Here is a 15,239-nt window from a genome sequence, read left to right on the forward strand (position 1 = left end):
CACACCCCCGCCGGGCGGGCGAATGGGAGCCGGCCGCGGCGCCGCGTCACTCGTGGTGCGGGAACCTCCTCAATGAGCCGCCGCGAGGCCGGAGCACGCCGCCGCCTGCCCTGCGCCCGGAGCCACGCGGGATGATCGCGTCCCACCTGCTCGCCTACTTCTTCACCGAGCTCAGCCATGACCAGGCTCAGAAGGTGAGTGGGGGCCCCCGGGGCCGGGTCGGTCCGGGAGCCGAGCCCGGGGGTCTCCGGGGCTGCCTCGCCCCCTGGTCCGGCTTCCCGCCGCCGGGTCTTGCCTGGGAGGGTCCGGTCGGCGCCCCCTTGCCCAGCGCGCCGCGGCAAGGGGCTGCCCGCGCGCTGGTTTTAGAGCGCGGGGCCCGGGGCTTTGCTCTGCCCTCGCTGCCAGCACGTGCTTGAGCGCCCGCCCCGCTGGAGGGAGGCTGCGGGGGTCCCCAGCAGGGAAGCGGGCAGCCAAGCCTGCCAGGCTCGACCGGCAGAGGGGGGCAGAGGGGAGCGGGGCTGGGACTTGGCTTGGGCTCACCCCGGACAATAGGTTTCCTGGAGCCGGCCCCATCCATGGCTCCCCATAGGTGGGAGCAAGTCATCCCTTACCGGAGATGGAGCCCTCTGGCCTCTCCAGATCTGCTGGAGGGACCTTCACATCCCAGGCTTTCCTTTATGAGAAGCAGGGTTATGTAGGGACACAGGGGCATGCATGGCTCAGACTGTCTGATGCCCTGGATGCAACCAGAAAGCTGCTCCCGAGGGGATAAAGGGCAGCATCCAGCTCTGAAGGGAGAAAGGTTGGGGTGGCTTCCATTTGCCACTTGTCTTGTGACATGGGAGAGACTGTCTGGAGGCAGCGTTGAGCGCCAGGGTGCAGCCGGAGAGTGGGATGGGTAATAGGAGAACGCAGTTTGGGAAAATGACACCAGTGGTAGGGGATGGGAGTGAACACTCAAAATTAAAAACCCACCTTGAGATTAGGGGCTGAGTGGCTTTTTGATGAGAAGGGAGGAGGCAAGGCTGAAGGCTTTAATGAGTGGGGTCTCTGATGCTCCACTTTATACTCTCCCAAAACCAGCGCTGCTCCAAATTCACCCCTCAGCGAGATTCCCATCCCAGTATTTAGCAGCAAATAAAAAATTAACTGGCGTCCTGCGTTGCCCTGGAACTGAAGAGCAGAGAGCAGTCAGTGCTGGTGCTTGGAGTGTGAGAGTGATATGTTACCTTATCAAATCAATGTCTGAACTTGGACAGAAAATGCAAATCCAAACATCATGTTGATTGCACCCTGTTGGGTTATAGTTATTGTTTGTGCTAGTAACTCATTATTTTTAAGGGGAGAAAGGATATTATTAGGGGTCATCTATGAACAACCACTAATTCTGCCTGGATATTTAGAGTATGACAATTGAAATGTGCACATGGTCTTTTTTTTTATTCTGATTTTTCTTCTTTAGATAGCCCAAGCACAGTTGGCCTGCTTTGGCTGGGGCTGGCTGGTAGTCTCTGAATCCCAATGGTTAACTTAACAGTTTCTGAAGGTGTATGGCTGTGAGAGTGTATTGGACAATGGAGTCAGAGTGCTCCTGCCTGTCTGGTGAGCGTCCTTGAATTAGATGTCTGGGACAGGGACCCTCTTTATTCCAAGCTTATGCTGTGCCTGGCACAGTGCAGCGTGCTCTTCTACACTGTATCATATAGCACATCTGAAGCTGCTGATTAGGATTTCTAAAAGTGTCCTATAGAAAAAAAACCAAACCATCACTTCCTCTATCTAGTGATGTGACTTTTCTCTGGAACAACAAAGAGAGCTGCGCAACCATCATAAATACGCTCTAGGGAGTGCCAAGGTTGAAGTGCGGAGTTCTACAGTGTTGATGACCCTGCTGATGATGGCATTAAATAGGAGGCAAAAGGGTAGAAGTATCTGCCAAAAATCAGATCAACCCATAAGGCAATGCAGCCTAGTCTCCCACTCTTTCCGTCTTACATTAGGGCACAACAGGGATCGTGCAACAGCGGAATCGACACAGGTGCATCTTGTAGCAAGAAACAAGAGGGAGGTGAGGCCTTGGCCTTAGCTCTGAGTTTTCTTGCTATTGTCTGCTTGCTTTAGACGCTTATCAGGTACTTCAAATAATGGATGGGGTTTTTTTCAGCCAGCTATTGTTCCTAGTCACAAACCTGGTACACAGTGTGCAAAGCTCGGTCCACTTCACTAACTATTTGGTTTCACTCTTGGCCAAAGAGACCAAACAAAGCTCATTGTTGGGAGGTGGGGAAAAAAAGAGAATCAAGTAGAACTTGGCCCTCCAAAGTACTCCATAGCCATTTTAGGTAACTTGTGTCTCTGTCAGGTGAAAGAGGTTTGCAGTTCTGGCCATGAAGAACTGCTTCCAGATCTGAATTCTCTGTTTAAACAGATTTCAGGGACAAAATCCTCAATCAGCCTGTCCTAATATGGCTGTTACTTGCTATGTATCTGGACAGTGCCCAGCATACTGGGTGCCCAGTCTTGATAGGGGCCTCTTGGTTATTGTCATGCACATATCAAATCAGACCCTAGTTTCTCATACTGTTCCAAGAATAATGTATGCATCTGCTTTGCTATTTGCAGATGCTTCTCTCACCTCATCTGCTGTTTGCATTTGCATCAGAACTGGACAGTTGTATATAGGGAAAAATAATATTTAGTTTAGTAGCAGGAAACAAGGAGTTAACACATGTGGACCACCCGTGGAACTGACAGAGTAACAGTGGTCTCAAAGTGATGATGTAGTTTAAAATTGCCCAGAAAAGGACAGAAAAGTATTAAAGAAGCTCAGACACTAATTATCAATGAATGGGCTGCATTCTGATATTTTGCCTGGGTCTCTCAATCATTAACATCGACTGAGCCATTTGAGTTTCAGCTGCTGTTATTTGAGGCTGAAATAATGGTAGGGGAATCATTGCCTGTGGGTATTGCATGATTCAGAGTAAAATAATTGTCACTGGGGTATTCTTTTCTTCCCAGCAGAAATTACTAATCAGGGATAAAAGCTAAGTTTGAAATGACTTAATTTGACTCTTCTAAACAAAGCCAGCTTGTCAATACAGCATGTGCATAGGAAGGATTTGCCTCTCTCTTCCCTTTCAGGCTTGGAGTTGCTCTTAATCTGCAGTTTCATTGTCTGTTTCATTGAAATGCCCTTGTGCATGTGATGGTACTATTAGAGTGATGTTGTAGCCAGGACGGTCTGGGAATTATGAGAGGCAAGGATTTTGGGGGCGATACTGTTTATTGGGTCAGCTGCGTAACTTTTTCACAGTGATACAGTTGGTCAAAGAAGAGATCATTTCCAAAAATCATTGTCTGTGTGCACATTGGAATGAGCTTTAAGACTGGTCCCTGGAAACTGCGGTCTTCCAGCGATTGAGCAAGCAGACCAAGGTCAGTGACAGGGCAAACTCCCCCATAATACCCAGCCAGGCAGCTTCACTTTCGGCCTGCAGGAAGCTTTTGTGAAGGGCAAGGCAGTTGTAACAGTCTTCCCAGCCATTCAGTCTTCGGCCTGTGCCCAGAGCAGCATGGACTATGCTGGTAACTGCGTGCAGAGGACTAGAGAGAGACCCATCAAACTCCTCTGGCGCACCGCGGGTATATGGTATCTCAGCTGTGCCCTTCTGCTATCCACACCATCTGGGTTTGGTGGACAGATGAGGCTTCATTCTCCAGGAGCAGCACTCAGTTCATCCATAACTGAGGGGGGGGGTCCCAGTAAACCCTCCCTTTCTGGTCCCAGTTTTCTAGCCATGCTGGTCTCTGTAATCCCTGTGAACTGGTCCAAATTCTCCAGCCAAACTGGTACCAGTTTCACGATATAGCTTTATTATATAGTGTTGCTTAGTGGATAGAGCACTGAACGGGGACTCCAGGGACCTGCCACTGCCTGCTGGGTGACCTTGGGTAACTCCCTTCTCCTGTGTCACAGTGTTTCAATCTGTAAAATGAGACTGACGTTTCTGATCCGATTGGTAAAGTCCTGTGTATTGTATTGATGAACAGTTTCCCACCACATTGGGGATGCCTGGTGAGAGGTGCTGTATAGTAGCTCGGGGTAAGAGACACCCCTTGGCTCCAGAAACTTGCAGTCTAAATTAAAGTGTCCCAGATAGACAGATACAAGGGACAGTAGATAACAGGAGCGGAGAATGTCCCACTGCAGATAAGTGTGGTCATTCCTCTCTGGTAGGAATCACTGGCAGCTGGGGTGGGGTACACGGCAGCTGCAAGCAGCGCAGGAAACGTGCATGCTTCCGGCTTCAACATGAGGTTTGGCCAGGGGGCTGCACTTCAGCTTTCACTCTAGCAGCTCATTTCTCAGAAAAAGGGATGGAGTTGAGGGGCGGACAAGGCGGAGTCTGCAGGCTCTGGGTGATGCATGATGCTAGAAGGCTTATTAGTAATCCTGCCTCCCTGCCCCGTCAAGAGTTCAGCCCGCCCAGCTCCTGTAAACTGAGACTGAGAGTCCTGGGGGTGGGGAAGAACCGGCTGAGCAGGAAACTTGACTCATGCTCAGGCTCGGGTTGCAAGAGGATTGGCAGAGTATCCTCAAGTTTTAAAGTCACCCAGGGGCTCATCCTGCCTGGTGCTGAGCTCTTTTGCATGCAGTCCCTACGACCTTCTGGAGGTGGTTCCCCACTTGCAGGCTCAAGGTTAGGCTGGACAGGATGTGGTTACACAAGGCTCTGGTTTGTGACTTGTCACATTTAGCACCTGGCAGGGTTTCTGCCTTTTGACCCTGTTCAGCCAGGCTAGGACTATGCCAGGCTCACTCTGCCACCCCAGTCACTTCAGCAGATGCAGATGGTCATTCGCTTTTAAAATGGATGCAGTCTTTACCACTGAAGTTGTACTTGGGCTGTATAACTTATTTCCTACACATGACATAAGGTCTAACTTATTTCCTACACATGACATAAGGTCTGCCAGTAAACCTACATACACCAGGGCTGCTGGTACAGATGTCTGTCAGGGACCACATCTTCTGTCCCACACACATAAAGCTACTTTGATAACAGTTTGCAGTGCCTGGTTTCAACTCAGGTCTGAGCCAGCCAGGCAATAGATTTTCTCTTTGTTAGTTGGAGATGCCATCTTGTCTTGTAATGAACTTTGAGATACAGATGCACTCCAGATAGGTGGGTTTGGGGGTCTTTTTTGTTTTGTGTCTTCAGCTGTTGCATGTTAATGGGGGATGAGCTTGTTCCTCTTACCAGCCTTGCATGGCTATTCTGGGAATAGCTTAATGTGTGTAGCCTCTCTTTCATGAGAGGATTTCAGTATTACTCATACTTCAGAGTGGAGGGAACATTTACACTGGGCTGCATGAAATCAGGATCCTCATCTTTCAAGTGAAACGCATTTAAAAATATACTAGGTACTGGATTTTTTACCATAAAAAAATCATTAATCTGTTTTAATCATAGATATCGCCTTTGCCATGAGTTCTGATTCCTTTTGCTTCTCTAGACCAATACAGCTATAACCTTAACCTGTTTTAACATTCAGTTCTCAGAGGTAAGATCTATGGAGCAAAAATACAGTAGAAGGGCAGGTTTTTGCTGTTCATATCATTCTTGATGCATCATTCATGTGTCTGAAAAATCAGTGCCAAGGAAAAAAAGGCAAATGGATTCAGTTTACAGAGCACAAAAAGAATTTAAACACAAATAGGTGGCTAACTGCTTTTGCAGTAAACTAAATAGCTCTTCAGGGCTTCCAGTGCTGGATCGTTTTGTTATACAGGAAGTAGTTGTACTTAACAGGAAGCGGCTATCACACTATAATTTACAAAACACACTAGGGTGGACCCAGATAAATGTTGTCATTCAATAGGAAACCAAAAATAAGATAAAAGATTCTCAAAACTTTTATGCTCCTTTAGCACATAACAGATTCCCCCCCACAGTGTTTACCCATTAGAGCGATAGTGCATTCCTTGTGTCCCTAAAGCTCTTATCAGCTCCTGGAGAGACAAAGACAGCAAGGCTGCTTCTACAAACACTTGAACTGGAGGGATTTCACTTGCACAAGCAGTTGTATTGTTGGGACTGATCTTGCCAGCCCTTAAACTCGGGCTTAATTTTTCTTTTCATATGAATAATTGCACTGAACTTGAATAAAGTTATTCATGTGCGGACATGTTAGCAACATCAAGCCCGAGGGGGTAGACAAGAAGCAGCACTGGCCCCAGACAATCCCGACGCCTTCAAGACAAAAGAGATGAGCTTACAGGGTGTGTGGGGGAGAACATCACAACTTGCCCATAGACAAAGGCACTTCTAGTGTTTATTGCTGAAAAAAAAGTGACTCCATGTGACTCCCCATGGATCATAGCAACTTGTATTGCAGCCAGGAGTTCTCTTAATTTTTTTTTTTTTAATTTTTTTTAATTGATAAATTCTTTATTTTTCTCTCTCCCAAAGGCCAAATATTATACAGAAATTATTTAAAAATATACCCTTTCCCTTTAGCTTTTGATAGGTGCCTCAGTCATAATGTCAAAGCATTGACCCTGAAATTTGCATGAGTCTTGTGTGGCCAATCCACATGTTGCAGGGAGACAGTTGCATGGTCCCAGATCATGCAGATTCAGACTTAAATTCCAGGATGCTTTGCATCTGGTGTTGCAGTTTCAAGGACATTTCTGCTTGGATACTGCTGTTTTAATCCTTGCAAACTACAACGCCCACAAGTCTTGTCTTTGGTGATAAGGGGTGTGTAACTGGAGGTTCTGCTTTTAGGATGAACTTGCACAGAAAATGACTGCAGTTTATTTATAATTACACTAGGCACTTCTCACGCTCCTGTGAGATGAAGAATTCAAACTATTTTAATACAAACTCAGTTAGGTGTCTTAAGATATCAAGGACAAAGACTCCATAGAGATCCCACCACTGACTGGTGAAATGCAGCCACTTATGGGGTAAAACAAAATATAGCCCCTCAAAATATAGCAACATTGCACAGCAGTTTTGGACGCAAAGTCCATGGTTCAATAACACAGAGCTTTTAGACTTTGAGTTTGGGATAGAATATTCTTGGGGCTGGTAAAATATTATATTCTGCTATAAACTCACAATAGAAAAGGCGTCTATTGGAAAATGGTGACTACGCAAGTCTGTAATTACAGTTCTGACTTGGCTTACTTTTACATATTTTGGGTGTTTGCTAATAGGAGAAAATGGGAAGGGAAACTCAGGTATGATTTGTTTTGTGGGGCTTTTTTCTTTTTTTTCCTTTCCCCTGGCTTGTTTCAGATTGCTGCTGTTCTACTCAGCTGGAATTTTAAAAATGTTGAAAAGCTGATTCTTGACCCAGACATGTATCCCAGTTATTTTGCCCATGCCTGCTTTGTGCAACACATTCAGCGTCACATTCAACGTGCTGGCTGTCTGCCATCCAGCTCAGATTTCCTCAGGGAACCTCCATTAACTTCTGGAACTCATCCATTCCCCATAAATTTACTTGTTCTAGATTGCACCCAAGTGGTTTTTCTTTCTCTAAATGGAGATTTGCAGAGATATCAAAGGCAGAACAAAAAAGGATTCTCCTCCTTGAAAGAGGTTTTTCAAAGTAATTTTCCCTCCTCTTGGTTGTTTCATAGATTTTTTTTTAGGGTCGGAAGGGACCTTAGTATCTCATCGAGTCTGACCCCCTGCCCTGGGCAGGAAAGAGTGCTGGGGTCAGACAACCTCAGGTAGGTGCTTGTCCAGTCTCCTCTTAAAAGATCCCCAAGGTAGGGGAGAGCACCACCTCCCCTGGAAACCCATTCCAGATTTTGATGCCCTAACTGTAAAGAAGTTCTTCCTGATGTCTAACCTGAATCTGCTCTTTGTCAGTTTGTGGCCATTGTTTCTAGCTATCCCAAGGGGCGCCCTGGTAAACAGAGCATCTCCTGTTCCTTGCTTCCATTTTTCATTATAGGTACATACACGTTTCCTTAGTAGTAAATACAGAAGGGTAATGAGAACTCTAGATTATTTGTGTGCCATATGTTTAATTACAAGACACACTCATTACCAGTAACTCCCAAATAGGTCTTTTTTTGCCGCCCATTTGAATGGAAAGTCCTTCAGTGCCATGGGAATAACCAGGCATGCTGATTTGTTAGCATTTATAGTTTCATAGTTTCTAGGGTCGGAAGGGACCTGAGTAGATCATCTAGTCCGACCCCCTGCCATGGCAGGAAAGAGTACTGGGGTCAAACGACCCCAGCAAGGTGTTCATCTAACCTCCTCTTAAAAACCCCCAGGGTAGGAGCCTGCACCACTTCTCTTGGAAGTTGGTTCCAGATCCTAGCCGCCCTGTCCGTTAAGTAGAGCCTCCTGATATCTAGCCTAAATCTACCCTCTGCCAGCTTGTGACCGTTATTCCTGGTCACTCCTGGCAGTGCTCAGGGGAACAGGGACTCCCCCAATGCCTGTTGATCCCCCCTGACTAGTTTATAACAGGCCACTAGATCCCCCCTTGAAACCCAGAGTCTTTGCTGAGTTCTGGATTCAGCAAAGCGCTTCAGTTCATTCTGAGCTATGAGCTACGTAAGAACCACTAATTTCAGCCTCTCATTGATCATGTGCCACCCTGTATAGACTCCAAAGTCACTGGGATTTAAGTGTCCCTTCTGTGCTTCAGGACCAAAGTACTAGAGCTAGTGTGGACATGTGCAGTGTGTGGGACATGAACCTTTTCTTCATGAAAGCTTTTCTTGAACTGTCAGATGCAGCTACTGAGGGGCCGGGTGCTTCTTGTTTTCAGTAAGTGCTAGTTTTGGAACTGCGTGGCTTACCGTCTGATCAGCATTAGCTGGAAAATGGAACAATACCCAATGGCCTTACCTGAGGACATAGGTAAAGATCATCCAGGCTTTGGAGGCCTTGGTGGGATTAGAGGAAGATTGGCCCAGTTTCTGACATGGCAGGTTATTTTTAAGCCTGTGGCATTTTCAAGGCCTCTGGAATTAGGTGAGCACCCAGTTCGTAGTTACCAAGGGCCATGGAGACCAAGTGGGTCGCTCTTTCCCATATGGTCCAAACCTGGCAGGCACTCTGGCATCTGCTGTTGGCTCAGTGCATTGCTTGCTCTGTAGTCCTCGTGCCTTGCTGTGAGCAGAGGCCGAGGAGCAAACACTGTGGTGGTACATGATTGGAGAGCACCTGGCAGGAGGAGAGGAGAGGTTTCCCATCAGCAGCACCTCTAACCTGTGGGAGGAATGGATGCAGAAACATTCATATTTTGGGGTGGGGAGTGCTCTCTCCTGCTTCCCAAAGCTGGGGGCTTTTTCATCAGAGAGAAGGATGTGACAGTTGGAAAATGGGTCTGGAAGAGCTGTGGGCCTTTGGAGAAGCAAGGATGGGCCTGTCCCTAGTTCTAGCTAAAACCCCATGGGGAAAACCTTGTTTTGGGGCTGTTCTGAGTTTACTGCATAGCTGCCTGTCCAGCTTCTCCTGGGGGGACTGAAAAAGGGCACAACGCTGAGCAGTTTGGGGTAAGTGCAGTAATTTCCTCTGCTGTTTGGCTTTCCAGCTGATTAATAGTATTTTTCCATCTGCCTCCTATCAATGGCATGAGGTGATGAAAACCTTGTTGGCTTTAATGGCTGCCACAATAAAAGCGCTTCCGAGTCTTGACTCAAAAGCCAAATATGCTTTCCGGTGTCCTGTTGTGCAGTTGTTTTAATTCAGTCCCTTTTAGCACTCGTTCTAGTAACATGTAACCCAGCCCTGGGCTCTGGGGGGCATTTTATAAGGCTGAAGTCCAGCATGGCCCAGAAACCAAGATCCAGACTGAGAAGCTTTTGTGAAATTAGTATTTGGACAGGACTTTTACAGCTCACACTCCTTTCTACTTGGCAGTGAGGCAGGTCGAGTTTACTTAGCAGGAGTTACTAAGGCCTGTTACCTTAGCGCCAGCGTGTGGGCTGTGTCTGATCCCTGTGTAGTGAGTGAAAGTAAATAGCTGGGGAAGCAAAGGGAGTGTTTGACTTCCTGCTGGGTGGCGGATAAGGGGTGCCATAAATGGATCCTGTGCAACCTGCCAAGGGAAGAAAGTCCTGCCTAAGGTCGCTAGCTCTCATTCCCGTCTGTCTATCAGCCTGGCCTCTGTTGGCCTCTTGATGATGTGTTCTGAACAGAAATCCAACAGGCAAAGTGTTAGCTGGGCTGGTGTGGTATTATTTACAGTGCAATTGCATCTTGCTGCCCCAGTCCACCAGGGCCGCTGTGCAAGATGCTGTACAAAACATACGGGATTCCCTGCAAATTGCTTACCCTGTAAGTAACATCTGCTAGTGACTGGCCAGATTCCAAACTGGGAGGCAGTAGGGCTGGAAGCACACAAAGGATTCAAATAAAATGACAAGTCTTACTTCTGCTTCTGCTCACTGCTGTCGACACTTAGCCACTTGCTCTGGTAAGGTCACTTAGCCAGATGGATGTCTCTGGCCTGTGAAATGAAATTGCCTTGTTGCTATACAGCCCTGTCAAAAGCCTTGAGTTCAATCGCTGGTGAGCAAGGCTCTACTTCGGGGCCTTCAGAAAGGCTGGGTGGAGCTGTCCTTTGACTTGCAGGTGCCTTTTAATCAGGTTTTAAATGAAGTAATCGAAAGGTCTTGGGGAAGAAACTGGCCTTTTCTCTTTGCCTGGTACATGTACCTGCCACAGGGTTTATCAGGAGAGAAATGGTGGTAATGGGCATTAAAGTCAGATGAAGTTCCTCCTCCTGGGATCAGTTTTGAAGGGTAAGAAGCAGAGCTAGGTGCAGACTGTTTTTAATACGATTTGGTCACCTCTGTGGCCTCTGCCAGCCTCTTTTAATGTCTAGGCAGCTTTGCAGTGGTGGGTGGCTCTCTGGGGTTTTTTGGTCTGTTGGTGCCACGGGTGGTCCACAAGCCCACTACAGTGACACAAAATAAGAAACAGAAAAGCACTGATTGCTAACAGTGTGTCCAGGAACGCTAGTGCTGCTGGGCCATGGACCATGAGTAACCCTTTCAAGCCCGGAGATGATCGTGCTGGCTCAAGTCAGAGGCAAGATGACAGCGCAGTAGGGGGGAAGCATGTTTTGCGTCTGCCCTCGCCTTGTCCACCTGATAAAAGGGAAACAGCAATCTCCTGCCAGGGACCTCCAGGCTCATTTCACAGGGCCTGACGAGAAGGGTCTTGGCACAGGTTTGGTAGGGAAAGAGCTGATTTAGTCCCTGGTTATCTCATGTCCTCTCAAAGACTGAGGTCTCAGAAGAGCTAAGTGTCAGAAGTTCCTGTTCATGATGGGAGCTCCGGGTGCTCGACAGGGCTGACATACTGTTTCTCTGCCTGCCTCAGTTTCAGTGTGCTAGCAAAGTGTCATGGCTTATACTCCTATGACCGCATAAAGAGGATAACAGCCTACTATTGCCAGCCATCATTCTTTGAGCTGATAGCGGCATGTATGTTGGTGCTGAAGATACCAAGGTTGGTCCCTGCTAGTGACCTCTGGTTGGGTGGCATTGCCCAACCTTCTTATGGACACAGCAGCCCCCTTACCATCTCATTATGACCGGTTGCTTTTCCTTTCCCATTTCAGATCGACAAGTATCTCTACCACATGCGGCTTTCGGATGAGACTATCCAGGAGGTGGCTGAACGGTTCCGAAAGGAGATGGAGAAAGGCCTGGGAGCAGACACCAACCCCACGGCCTCAGTAAAGATGTTGCCTACATTTGTCAGATCCACCCCAGATGGGACAGGTAAAGTGTTGTAGAGAAATACTCACGCTCTGTGCATTGTTTTCGTCCTCACAGCCACCTGCCTTCTCCTGCCTCTTCTTTATTTTTCTTTGGCCTCCCCGCCCCGGTCCCTCCTGTTCTCAAGTCCGTGGCTGCCAGTAGATGAACTGGCCTCTGAGTGACTCAGAGAAACATTTAACAAGAAGTGGCCCCTTAAAGCCAGAACTTCCTGTGATGTTTCCCAGAACTCCTCCTGCAAGCTAGGAAAGCCCAGATGCCATGTCGATATTACAGGGCACGGCACAGGATGGCTGGAACGAGATCATTTGGTGAGAGGATTTCATGGAATAGCATTGTTTGGCCCAAACTAAAGGTAAAGCAGCTTGTTTCTCTCAACTAGCTGCAGTCTTGGAGAAGCACGAGTTTGTGTTGTGATGTGTAAGGTTTGCCTAAGAGTCAGGGCTGGCAAGAAGTCAGCTGGGGAGTGTGCTCTGACAGCTCACAGAGTCCTGGAAAAAACGTGCTCACAGCCTGGAAAGGCAAGTCAAGGGATTTCTGAGCAATGAACCAACTTCAGACTTGCCTGCTTCCTTACAGACAGACACCAGCGCTGCCTGTACATGAGAGGTAGGTATGTACGTAGGCTCATAAATCCAAGCTAGGTTGGAGGAAAAGTACTCTGTCCACCCTCTGCAGATCCAGTGTGGGTGGGTCTCTGCACAAAGAAGTCGGCACCGAGTGAGCACTATCTACCTGATGTAGCTCCTGCTCTATGTCCGGTTTTCTCCTGACATCCATTCAGTAAGTTTACCCTGCCATGAAATCAGTTTAACAGGGCAGTAGAATTAAGAAGACAATCTCTTTAAGAAGTTGTACACGTATGTGTATACTCTCTTATATAGTGCTTTTCACCAATAAGCTCAAAGGCCTTCGCATAGAAAGTCAGCATCTATGCCCCCATTTTATAGCAGGAGGTGTAGAGAAGGGAAGGGACTTGTCCAAGATTGCCCAGTGTGGCAGTAACAGAGCCCAGTCTCCTGACTCCCAGTCTGGTGCTCCATGCATTTCCAGGAACACAGGTTTCAGATGACTGTAGCTCTAAGCTGCTTCATGGTGATATGGTATAGCATTTGCTTGCATTCTTTTGACATTACCTCTTTTTAGAAGTTAGTAGGCTGATCCCACCAAGTGCTACATACCCTTTTCTCCCAGGAGAGGCATAAAAGTCTCCCCTACCCCATACTGTCTGGCCGTGTCTTGGTATATGACATGAATGTAGAAAACCAAAGGCATTTCTTAACCAATTTATCATTTAATTTGCATGGTTTCCTCCCCTTTGTTGGATAGATTAAGGACAGGGAGGAATCCCATTGTTAGAAGCAAAGTTGCTTGGGGCAGGGACTCTGTCATAAGCCCTTGAAGGCTCCGGGGAAGATCAGAGCCTAGTCATGCACAAAGGTACCATAATAATGATAGCAGTAAAGCACGGGCATTATTAACATTTCTAGGTGGGTGAGTGGGGAGACACTGGTATAGGATTTAGTGGCTTGAGTTAATAGATTGCTGGAGTGGCCTCAGTGCAGGGATTTGTGGCCTTAAGTCAGGGAATCACAAGTGTGCAATGTAACTCCTTATGTCTCTTGCACAAGGAGAGAGACGCCTGGCAAACATTTCCTTGCAGGCTGCCACTGGTGCAGCTCTGCTGTGTGTAGAAATAGTGAGGAGTCTAGGGCAGGTAGATTGCTGGGGTATTATATGCTGCATTGATTAGACATGCTCAAAGCAGGGCAGATGGCATTGCGGTTTGAATACTGGAAGCAGCTTGGTCCCACTCTGCTGCCACTTGCGGAAGTGCAGGCAGAGCAAAGGAAGGGAATGGGTTGGAGGCTGTCAAGAGAGGACTTCAGGAAGGGGAGGAAGGATCTGGCAGGCTTTTGGGAAGATTGAACTTGGCTCTAAGAAGGTGCAGTGCCTGTGGGCTTGACTGGACTGCTCCTTTGGCCACTAGCTGGGCACAGAAAGCCTGATGACCTTCCTAGCTGGCTCCTGACTGGAAATAGCTTGAGCAGTGAGGAGTTGGTTAGGAGGAGGGGTTGAATTGCCAAAGAGCCTAGTCTTCCCTTCCCTTCCTGTCCCCAGCTGCCCCGCTGCTGCTCTGTATTTCTGCCTGTTGCTTCCAGCAATGCCTAAAAGCAAGCAGGTGCCATCTCCCACCCCAAGTCGTGTCTCCCTGCCAAATTGCAGGCCAAGGGCCCAGCCACTTCCTCCATGGACAGAAGGTCTGGTCTGAAGGCAGGTTCCCTGCGCCAGCCAAGCACAGGGAAGCTGCAGTGTCCCTGGAAGGAGTAAGGTGCCTCCTCTGCTGTCTCTGTGGCTTTCTTTCCTACTGGAGGAGGCAGGTTAACTTGGCCAGTGCATGTGGCCTTAGAGGCAAGCCTGGCTTGAGGAGCAGAAGAGGCAGCCTGTGGTTTTTCTCTTCTCTTAAGCCTTGGAGCTCACCCACAACATTAACCTTTTACCCTCAAAGTGTCAACAGTGGTTGTAGATGCAAGGGCAAATTTCTGCAGCACATCTACCAAGGTCATGTTCACAGCAGGTGCGCTGCTTAGGGGCTTGGCCGGTCCCTCATACAACCCTTTGCAGCACTGACCCTAGACACCCTCACTCTGGGAGCCAGTTTGTATTCACTGCTTCCTCTGCAGATCATATCTTGCACATGTGACTTCTTCCCTCCTCCCTCACCCCAACCTCAGCTGGAGTTGGCCTCATGCCTGGGGGCAGGAATTAGATTGAAATCTGTTTAAATATTCATGTTTAATATATATCTTTTTTATTAGGATTCAGTACATTTTGCCCTTGGGGATGTTGGAGGACTCCAGCCCAAGTTTATGTGTGCACGTCTGCATGTTCACATGCATGTGCCTTGAGCTGAAGTCAGACCTTGTGTGCAGGGTAGGCAGGCATCCCCAGTCCATCACAGTGTGAGAAGGAGGCTGGGTGGCTGGTACCTACAGCACAGTTGGCTGGTTTCCATCACCATTGCAGCAGCAGGCCTGGGAATGACTGTATTTTTGCTTCTTAATGATAGTTTGCCAAACTCCAGACCTCAGCAATGAGAGGGTTTTTTTAAAAGAAATCCTTTCAGTCGGGTGGTGCCAAGCAGCACAAGCACACAGCAGTCGGGGTTGTGTCTATGCAGCGTGTCATGCGGGAAAACCCTGATGTAACAATTCCTGGAACAACAGCTTGAGGAGGGCCTGCTCTGCAAGGGTTGGAAATTGGGAATCTTCAGCTCTCAGGGGAATTAAAAGGGTGACGTTTCCCCAGTGCAAAGCAAGATGGCATTTTGAGTTGCTTGCAGCTTCTCTGTCTCTGCCTCTGATTCTGTGGGGAGTCTTAGGACAAGCAGGGACAGGGTAGGCGAACTCTAGGATGCACCTAGGTGTTTTGCCAGGCTGCAGCAGGGTGCCAGTGCTTTTGGGAT

The 15,239-nt window shown here is 48.0% G+C and overlaps 1 protein-coding gene across 3 annotated transcripts in view; it reads left to right on the forward strand.

Annotated features, from left to right (window-relative positions):
- HK2 (hexokinase 2) overlaps nucleotides 1-15,239 on the forward strand; it is a 61,530-nt gene that overhangs the window by 7,414 nt on the left and 38,877 nt on the right. For 2 of the 3 annotated variants that reach the window (XM_019514370.1, XM_019514369.1), the window contains one exon: nucleotides 11,614-11,776. In XM_019514370.1, the coding sequence (XP_019369915.1) occupies nucleotides 11,614-11,776 (163 nt within the window). Of the gene's footprint in view, nucleotides 1-64; nucleotides 195-11,613; nucleotides 11,777-15,239 lie in introns of those variants that run through there. The other variant, XM_019514368.1, reaches the window with a different exon arrangement.

This window comes from Gavialis gangeticus, unplaced genomic scaffold (assembly GCF_001723915.1).
Source record: "Gavialis gangeticus isolate Ggan-Ray unplaced genomic scaffold, GavGan_comp1, whole genome shotgun sequence".
NCBI classification, from domain to species: Eukaryota; Metazoa; Chordata; order Crocodylia; family Gavialidae; genus Gavialis; species Gavialis gangeticus.